We start from the raw sequence: 9,886 nt of genomic DNA, 5'->3' as shown, positions 1-9,886 counted from the left end.
TTGCAAACTCCAATGTTCCAAAAGACTGATGAGAGCATCAGCACCGTCGCCGGCTCCGTGGCCGACGCTCGAGCTGGTGGTGGCTGTCGCCGCGGGGACCGTAGTCTCCATGTTTCAGCTCTGTTCTTGGTTTCTTTGGTGTTGCAGATGTTCCAAGGATGGATAAATAAATAGGCGTCCAGGCAGTGTGGCGCCCAAGTTTCTCCCTGGCAAGGTCAAAGTTTGTGGCACGCGCGGCGAAACGGGATTTTGCCTTTTAGCCTGCTACCTTGATTCTTGTATATCCATGCTCAGCCATGGGATCGCTCTGGGTGTGTTTTCTGATGGCGAGGGAAGCAACGAGGAAGGTGGTGGTGGCGGTGGCGGCGGCATTCCACCTTCCCACGGCAGAACAAAGCAATCTAAGCTTTAAAAAAATGCGCAATATAATCATGTTCATCAAGGCAGAGAGGCATTGGCGTGCTCAAATGAAAAGGCAGGGAGGAAGGTGACACACAATTGTTAATTATGTATGCAGACTCGTTGATTCGCGATCGGTTAAAGATCCCACTACTTTTGGATTGCACAACACTACATACTTCCTTTGTTTTTATTTACTCCGCATACATTTTTTTCGTTTTGAATCAAATTTTATAAATTTTAACCAAATTTGTAAAAAACAATGGTAATGTGGAGATATAAACTTAGGTAAAGTTCCACGAGAAAACCTTTGTTAAATTTCGCAAAGTTAATGGTATCATGGCCAGTGGCAGAGATACAACAAAATGCCAGGGCGGGCCAGACTAGGCTTTGAGTCGTACATAGGCACTGTTTTACTCACTGGACTACTCTTTTACTCATGCAAATGCTTTGGACTGGGCGGGCCGCGTCACAGTTTCGCCCTAACGCAACTCCACCGGTGATCATGGTTAGTGTTCAACTTGATATTAGGTACAAATTAATTGCAAGCCAAACATGTTGAGCCCTCAATGTCGAAACAATCTAGCTCATTGGGTTGATAATGGTCGAGATCAATTTGAACTACTCCTTTAATGTCTTTTTACATTGACTAGCAAAAGAGCCCATGCGTTGCAATGGGAGAGAAAACATAACACACGCTCTTAACTCAACAACCATCACCTAAGACCACAATAGATTCATCTCCTTTATTTTTGTGAGGCATCATATTTGTGTTGCCGCTTATCCTCCTTCTCACCCTCACCGGCGATGGCCTCGGTGTTCACACAAAACAACAAAAAAACATGTGTTGAATATGGTTAATCCTAAGGCGTCTCTCTCTCCATCTCCCTCTCCCTCTCCCTCCCTCTCTCTCTCTCACTCTCACTCTCGCGATGAGAAATCTGTTGTTTTCCCTTGCGATGTTTTTCAGAGGTATGCATGTGTAGTTATCGATGTTTTCTTTTCCCTATATGGTTATAGTGGGGTGTTTTTTTGCAATCTGGATCGCCGCTGGTATGAAAAAAATGAATCTTGCGCTATAAATTATAAGTTTGCTTCCGTAACAATATTTTAAAAATATTTAACAAGTAAAATTAACATCATATTTAGATTCCACACATTTTTCTAATAAAATTTCATATATAGTATGTTAAAATCGAAGTTACAGTTTAAAAGATATAGATAATTTAGAAAATCATTTGATTTGACTCAAATATATTCCAAAATAATATTTAAAAATACTTAACAGGTAAAAATAATCTCATATTCATATTCTACATATTTTTCTAATCAAATTTCATATATAACATGTTCAAATCGGAGTTACGGTTTAAAAGATATGGATGGTTTTAAAAAGCATTTGTTTGACTTAAATATGATCCGCGGATGAATTACCTAAAACATCAGGGAGGGGTTTCAAAAAATATAAAATAATGGTTCGAGTGTGACTTAAATCCGAACGGCGGGTTGATTTCAAGAAAAGACAGGGACTTTTGTGTAAAATACAAAAATAACGATTCGTTTTAACTTAAAATAGGACTGCGGGTTAAATTCTCAGAAATAGAGGGACTTTTCTGAAAAATGACATGACGGACGAAAAAAACCCAATTTGCTTTATTATTAGGTAAAGAAAAGATATACATTAGGCGGACGCTTTACAACATGTTCTTCACCAATCGTGGATGCACAAATAACACGGTCTACCTCAAATTGGTGTGGTGGCTTCTAGATAGCTCCATTTTATTATCTTCTGACTACTGAAAAACTCTGGCAAACAAAGAAGAAAAAGGTGCATCATGCAAGGCGACGAAGACAATATAATAACAATGTCAATCTCTCATGGCACCTTTATCAAAAGCTACCAAGAAATGTGTACATGCAACAACAACTATGCCGTCATAAAGGTATGAAGGATCCTAGTCATCAAAGAGATACCTACCAGAGACAGCATTGCATTCATCAAATTCATCAAATTCATGCAACTAAGATAAAATCCATGATTTCATATCACATATTACTGTTGCTCCACTGTAACACTTAAATAACAGAAACATTGCATTCATCAAATTCGAGCAACTAGGTAAAATCCATGATTTCATTGTGGATAGCCGGTCCAGAAGTTGTCAATCCGATGCTAACATACCACTATCACTAAAATATGAAGACACGCATTGCCACACAAAACCATCTTGAGAAAAGAATAAAACGAATATTTGAGAAAAATATTTGTTCAATCTGAGTTGGAGGTACTTACATGAAAAATCATAACAAATAATGGCATAAAAATTAACCCTCCCGTAAAGTAAGAGCGTTTAGATCATCATACATTATGATGGGAGTAGCACTCATATTGGTTACAAACGAGTCCACATTCTGGAGTACATGCATTATTTGCACAACCCAGCAAAGAAATATAAAATCAACCATCTCAGAAAGATAAGAGGGCTATTTGCTAAGTGATTGCAAACTCCAATGTTCCAAAAGACTGATGAGAGCATCAGCACTACTTCCCCAAGCGAGGGGTTCCTCCACCTTCTTCCCCGGGCCCAAATCGCCTGACCCCCTCGCCCTCACCAATGCGCTCTCCGCAGCCTCCCGCTCCTCTAGGCCACCGTCGCACCTCCACGCGCAGGTCCTCAAGCTCGGCATGTCCGGCGACACCTTCACCACGAACCACCTCCTCATCTCCTACTCCAGAAGCGGGCTCCTCGGGGGCGCGCTGGCCGTGTTCGACGAAATGCCGCACAGGAACCTGGTTTCCTGGACCGCCATGGTGTCCGCCTCGACACGCGGCGGCGCGGCCGAACTGGGCATCCGGCTGTTCGTCTCCATGCTGAGGAGCGGCTTCTGCCCGAACGAGTTCTCTCTCGCCAGCGCGCTCCGTGCTGCCTGTGATCGGTCCGCGGCCCGTGCCAAGCTCCAGTTCGGCGCCTCGCTCCATGGCGTCGCGGTCAAGGTCGGCGTGGATGCCGATCCTTTCCTGGGAAGCTCATTGCTGCTCATGTATGCCAGACATGGGCGTGTTGCTGCTGCGGAGCGCGCATTTGCGGACGTCCGGTGCAAAGACTTGACGTGCTGGAACGCGATGCTGGATGGCTATGTCTCCAATGGCTGTGGATATGGCGCGATGAGGGCAGCGGCTCTGATGCACCAATGTGGGCTACAAGCTGACATGTTCACCTACGTTTCAGCTCTCAAGGCATGTTCCATCACGGGGGAGTTGGATTTTGGACGACGGCTTCATGGATGTGTCATCCATAACATGTTTGAGTCCGATACCTCCGTGATGAATGCGCTTGTCGATATGTATTTGAGCTCCGGGCTGACGGACATTGCCATGGCTGCTTTTGGTAGGATCCGGCAAAAGGACACGATTTCTTGGAACACACTGATATCCCGTTTCGCGCATGATGAAGACGATAGAGCAGCTGCATGCTGCTTTGCTGATATGCCGCTATCGGGTTCTAAGCCTAATGAAGTCACTTTCTCTATCATGCTGAGGCTGAGTGGTGCTAAAGAGAACGCCTCACTTGGTCTTCAGGTATTCAGCCTTTCCTATCGTCATGGCTACTCCGACGATGTTCTTGTAGCAAATGCAGTTATCAACATGCTTTCGAGATGTGGATTACTCAACGGCGCACATGGCTTCTTCTGTAACCTCAAGTTCAGAAACATTGTGACTTGGAACGAGATGATTGCAGGTTATGGTCTGTACAGCTGTTCTGAAGATGCAATGAGGCTCTTCCGCGGCATGGTTTGTTTCGATGAAAGACCAGATGAGTTCACCTATTCAGCTGTTTTGTCTGCTTTCCGAGAATCTCATGAAGCAAGGAACCATGAGCAACTCCATGCAATTATTCTGAAACAAGGTGTTGCTTCATGGCAGTTTGTGTCAACTTCACTGATCAAGGCAAAGGCAGTGTTTGGATCAGTTCAGGATGCGCTGAAAGTCATTGAGGACACTGGTGAGATGGATTTTGTGTCATGGGGTGTCATCATCACTTCATTCCTCAAGCATGGCTTGAACAATGAGGTCCTTTTCCTTTTTGACTTGTTTAGAAGTGACCAAATGAACAAACCTGACGAGTTCATCCTAGCTACAGCCCTGAATGCCTGTGCGAACGCTGCATTGATCCGGCAGTCCAGATGTATCCATTCAATTGTTGTCAGGACGGGACACAGGAAGCACTTCTGCGTGGCGAGCGCTCTAGTCGATGCGTACGCAAAGTGCGGTGACATATCGGCTGCGGAGAGTGCATTTACCACTATTTCATCAGTAAGTGCCGATGCCATACTGTACAACACCATGCTGACAGCTTACGCCAACCATGGCCGGATCAACGAAGCCCTCAATCTCTACCAAGATATGACACAGGCTCAATTGATCCCCACCCCAGCTACTTTTGTTGCCATTGTATCAGCGTGCAGCCATTTTGGGCTAGTTGAAGAGGGGAAGGTTGTGTTCAATCTGATGATGTCTGAAGGTCAGGGTATGAATCCAACGAGGGCCAACTTTGCTACCCTGGTTGATCTTCTGGCGCGGAAAGGGCTCCTTCGCGAGGCGAAAGGCGTGATCGACGTAATGCCTTTCCAACCATGGCCTGCGGTTTGGAGGTCCCTGATGAACGGTTGTAGGGTCCACGGGAACAAAGAACTTGGCGTGCTTGCAGCAGAGCAGATCATGAGGATGGCCCCGAGCAGTGATGGCGCCTACGTATCGCTTTCGAATGTCTTTGCTGATGTTGGAGAGTGGCATTCTGCAGAAGAGGCTAGGACGGTGATGTCTGAGAATCAAGTCTGGAAGGTGCAAGGGTATAGCAGGATTGAGGTTTAGGGGTGTTGTGTATAGGCTAAGTTAGCACTAACAGCAGAATAGCTATGTCAGTTGCAGCAAGACCTGCTATTGTCTCCCACGCATCTGGCAAAATTTTGTTTATTATTTGGTTACATGGTTGAAGGGGAGCCTTAGCGCAGTGGTAAAGCTGCTGCCTTGTGACCATAAGATCACGGGTTCAAGTCCTAAAAACAGCCTCTTACAGAAATGTAGGGAAAGGCTGCGTACAATAGACCCAAAGTGGTCGGACCCTTTCCCAGACCCTGCGCATGCGGGAGCTACATGCACTGGGGCTGCCCTTTTTATTTGGTTACATGGTTACAAAAATTTAGAAACAAATACACCTGAAAATAAGTCAGGCATGCTACTATTTATTTTGGCCATTAACGCTCAAATTGAAGGCATAACATGTGCTGATAACAAACACCGACTATTAACTAATAATAGTTCACTAATAGTTCATTGATCAGATAAGCAACTTGAGATACATCATCCATGGATCCAAGATCATACCATCAGGCATGCAAATTTCCTAATAACTAATGGCCAACATGGACCACCAACCGACCTCGGTCGGTCCACGTACATCCATCTGTTATGCAATTATATTTCTAAAATGAGAAACCAGCTATTCAGGTTTTACTAGTTTGCAAAATCAAGATGTAAAATTGGAAGGCCATTGCATTTTGATTCAAACAGCAAATATTATTCCACGCTTGTAAAAGCAGATGAATTATCTGAGCACTTTTCTGGCATATCTTCGATGGACCTATTTGCCTCACGAGATGCATCTCCCAGAGTTTGGTCCTTGTTTTCAGAAACAAATTCACCGATCTCGACTCTGGGTTCCTTTGGCTGCAGCAGCGAAGCACTGCTGGGTGGCTCCTGGTTTACGGTCCTAGCTTCTTCATTATGTTGCGCTGATGCTGCATTCCTCGGTGACTCATTTATATTTGTAGTCTCTGCATTAGGTTGCGCTGTTATGGAGTCACTCAATGGCACAGGATTTGCAGCTGCTCCGGCCTCCTCATTGGGGAGAGGCATTGCAGCGTCAATTAGTAGCTCCTGCTTTACGCATCTAGCTTCATCATTAGGTTGCACCATTGCAGCATCTCTAGGTGGCTCTGCTCCTACTCTTCTATCTTCCACGTGAGGTTGGGGCATCGCAGTGCCGATGAGTGCTTCCTGCTTTACATTTCTAGCTTCCTCATTATGTAGCACCATTGGAGCGTTGCTGAGTGGCTCATGTTCTACTCTTCCACCTTCATCATCAGGTTGCAGCATTGCTGTGTCACTGAGTTGCTCCTGTTCCACTTTTGTAGCTTCGCCATCAGGTTGCAGCATTGCAGTGTGACCGGTCGGTTCATGTTCGGATGGCCAAGCGTCTTCATCAGGTTGCAGCATTGCAGTGTCACCGGTCGGTTCATGTTCGAATGGCCCAGCTTCATCAGGTTGCATCATTACAGTGTTGGTCAATGGATCTTCTGTTGTTACAGCTGGCTTCACAGGGACATCAGAATGATGAGCATCTCCGGGCACTCCAGTTTCATCCTTTTCCTCGTTAACTTCTTGGCCATTCTTCTTGATGAATTTATTCTTGTTCCGTTGCTTCTTGAAACCACCTTTCTTGGTCTTAAGTGATTTTGGAGTTTCAACAGGCTTTTTCTCGATCTCCTTACCTTGCCTTTTGCCAGGCACAACAATATATTTTGTGGTACCATTTGCACAACCTTCTGATTGGCCTGCAACTAATAAAGCCCGTGGATGATTCAATGTCCAACCTCAATACCCAAAGGATGAGAACGGTACAATTTCAAAAGTGAATAATCAGGACAAAATGAGCAAATGAAAAGAATACCTTGGATTGCAAGAAGAGCAGTTCGGGCAGCTTTTATCTCTGCCTCTTTCTTTGTCCGTGCTGTAGCACCAATGTATTGTATTCCACCAATCTCTACGGTGCATATGTATGGACCTTGTTTGTTGCAAGTATAAGATGGAATAGCATAATTCATCTTCTGAGCATACTCCTGAAGAAGATTCTTGCACAGACCAGTTTCTTGCTGGAAAGCAAGGTAAGATGTGTCAAGAAAGCACAGCAGGAAAGAGACTAGATTGTTATTATTCTAATTCAGTCATCCTCCTACGAATTAAGCACACTCAATCCTATAAAGCATGGTTTTAGACATGATATCAAAAATTTAGTACTTGTACTGTGAGGTATGCATTTTTCTCTCAAGGACGGAAAGGTCCCTATTGCGTGGTTCATGGTTCAGAAACCGAGGCAAAAGAAGTTGTGCATCTTCATTACTAACTGAATCCTACGTTTAGCAAAGATACTAGCAGAATGAGGAGCTTGGATAAATACGAACAATTTCCTTCAGAAATAAACACAAACAAATGAGAGTAAATGATATGTTAAATGTGGCAAAGTAATGAAATAAATAAGAGCTTTCTGATGCACCTTAAGATACTATGGCTAAAATTGTAGGCACTATTCAAAGACTAACTACAAGGAACACAAAAGATAATGGCATTCATATAGTCGAAACAATCTGTGCATCGTCACAACTGGACCATGAAGCATGTTTCTCATACTTAGGAATAAGGAAGCATGTAAATGCTGTAGGCAGCAGCACAAATGGTGATTTTTCCACTACATGATTGAAGAGGGCCAGATGGTTAGTTCTTCCCAAGCACCACCAAAGAATAGAAAGATAGATTGTCATCCACCCTCTTACTAGCTTCTACTCCCTCCGTTCCTAAATACTTGTCTTTCTAGGCATTTCAACAAGTGACTACATACGAAGCAAAATGAGTGAATCTACACTCTAAAATATGTCTACATACATCCATATGTAGTAGTCATTTGAAATGTCTAGAAAGACAAATATTTAGGAACGGAGGGAGTACATTAAACACAAAATTATTTCTAACCATATGCTACCCACAATATTCTTTCTAACCATTTCACATAAGCACAGCCAGACTTGAGAAAGAAAAAACAATCAACAACTTACGACTGCCGGGATGGTTGCATTGGTTGGTAACGCCACAGACTTGCCGATTTCCATGAGCGCAACTTCGGCGGCCGACTGCTCTGCAGCCTTGCGGCTGAAGAACCCGGGTAGCGAGTCGTACTTGACGTTGTTAATCACCACGCTGGACTTGAAGATTGGCTCATGGGAAGGCCCCTCCTTGAGGGTTTGGTACTCCGGCGTCATGAGGCCGGCTTTCTGCGCGTACTCCTGCAGCCTGCTCTTGAAGACGTAGCAATTCTCGACCCCTGCGCGAAAATCAAGCGCACCACGGCTCAGGAAACCACATCGTTGCAATGTTGGAGATGAAATTTGGGATTTTATCTCGGGGGAAATTCTATGCTAGCATCCTACAACAAGTTCTGATAAGACATGTAGTAGCAGCAAGTTGGGGCGCCCAAGAAACAAGATAACCTAGGATCCGGAGCCGACGCTCGAAAATAGCACAGCAGGGGAAGGACAGAAGGGGAGAGGGAGGGCCGGAGGGGGAGGGGAGGGAGAAGGGGATCTTGGGCGAACTTACTGATCCCGCCGCAGCCGCCGCCGTTGGGCGCGGGCGAAGTGTTGGCCTCCGGCGGTGTCGCCATACCGGCACCGTCCATGCCCACCGCGCCGCCGCTTTGGAGAATCAGAGAGGAGGGTTTTGTGCGGCCTCTTGTTGTGCCGGGGGTGAATGGCTCATGTGCATGTGTGTGCCTTTAGCACATAGTAACATACATGGCCAAAATATTCGCCTCTCGTTCGGTTGGTTCCCAAAAGAGAAAACTTAACCCTAAAAAAAGATTCTTTTAAGATAAAAAGGTTCAATGTACAAGGAATATATTTTATGAAGATAAGCAATTAAAATCCTAAGATTACTTGAGGGATTTCATACAAGCATGGATCTGCACATCCTCTCTGTCTTGACTTACGTTTTTCATGATTTGAGCAAGTTCCGAGTGTTCCCATTCTCGAACGGGTGCACATCAAGGACTTGCGGCAACTGCTCGCCCAATGATCTCAAGTCCATCATCACATTGGGTCTTTGGGAGCTGTGGAAATATAGAAATGATGTGGTTTTTGAAGGAGCTACCACCTCCACTCGAGAGGTACTTCTGAGCATCAGTCGTGAAGGAAGAACTTGGAAGACGGATGGGCTTCTCACAAGGGACCTCGATTCTTTTTTTGGTATGCTATCAAGGCGGGCAAGTGGCGAGTAGTAAGCTAGGTTATCTAGGTGAAGACTGCCACGGCAGGGTTGTAACTATAAGCGGTGAGATGTAAGTTTCAAACGATGCAAGCCGCGGTGGAGGATCTCTTCACCCACTTCTTCTATTAATGGATGATATGTACACTTGTGCAAATTCTAGAAAAAAATGTGCTCCCATTCGATCTTGTTACTTTTGAAGGTTGGAGACTCCTAGGCGGTAGAAGTTTTGGTGAGGAATTGATTTGTGATTTACCCTCCAATAGTTTGTGAAGGTTTGGAGCTGCCTCAAAGTCTACCACTAATGGTTGGAAATCGCCTTCGCAATAACATCCATCCCTCCAACGACGATTAGCTTCGCTCCAAGGAAGTGAACATCGAACATCTTCGCCT

General features: G+C 44.8%; 2 protein-coding genes across 3 annotated transcripts; one reads left to right on the top strand and one right to left on the bottom strand.

The window, feature by feature from the left end:
* Positions 1-2,688: 2,688 nt before the first annotated feature.
* On the top strand, positions 2,689-5,387 carry LOC125546851 (pentatricopeptide repeat-containing protein At4g13650-like). Its single transcript, XM_048710965.2, has one exon. It carries the CDS (start codon positions 2,927-2,929, stop codon positions 5,270-5,272), a length of 2,346 nt encoding a protein of 781 aa, XP_048566922.2. The 5' UTR covers positions 2,689-2,926; the 3' UTR covers positions 5,273-5,387.
* A 318-nt stretch (positions 5,388-5,705) lies between these two features.
* Positions 5,706-9,006, bottom strand: LOC125544187 (double-stranded RNA-binding protein 8-like). 2 transcript variants are annotated; one of them, XM_048673462.2, is made up of 4 exons: positions 8,831-9,006; positions 8,290-8,555; positions 7,131-7,332; positions 5,706-7,014 (listed from the first exon to the last, which is right to left on the bottom strand). In XM_048673462.2, the coding sequence occupies exons 1-4, from the start codon at positions 8,907-8,909 to the stop codon at positions 5,978-5,980; spliced, it is 1,584 nt and encodes a 527-aa protein (XP_048529419.2). In that variant the 5' UTR covers positions 8,910-9,006; the 3' UTR covers positions 5,706-5,977. The 2 variants fall into 2 exon arrangements, with proteins under 2 accessions (XP_048529419.2, XP_048563729.2); XM_048707772.2 differs by having other exon boundaries at positions 5,706-7,020; positions 8,831-9,005.
* Between the last annotated feature and the right edge of the window lie 880 nt (positions 9,007-9,886).

Source organism: Triticum urartu, chromosome 5A (genome assembly GCF_056163025.1).
Source record: "Triticum urartu cultivar PI428250 chromosome 5A, HENAU_Tu73, whole genome shotgun sequence".
NCBI classification, from domain to species: Eukaryota; Viridiplantae; Streptophyta; class Magnoliopsida; order Poales; family Poaceae; genus Triticum; species Triticum urartu.
The sequence above is the reverse complement of the archived record's forward strand: the minus strand, read 5'-3'. Positions and strand labels throughout refer to the sequence as shown.

Excerpts from the sequence above, each read along its gene's own strand:
- LOC125546851 (XM_048710965.2), top strand. The coding sequence starts at position 2,927 with ATGAGAGCATCAGCACTACTTCCCCAAGCGAGGGGTTCCTCCACCTTC.
- LOC125544187 (XM_048707772.2), bottom strand. The coding sequence starts at position 8,909 with ATGGACGGTGCCGGTATGGCGACACCGCCGGAGGCCAACACTTCGCCC. Across the intron at positions 8,556-8,830 it reads CGGCGGCTGCGGCGGGATCA|GGGTCGAGAATTGCTACGTC; the intron begins GTAAGTTCGCCC and ends ATTTTCGCGCAG. Across the intron at positions 7,021-7,130 it reads TGCTCTTCTTGCAATCCAAG|TTGCAGGCCAATCAGAAGGT; the intron begins GTATTCTTTTCA and ends GGGCTTTATTAG.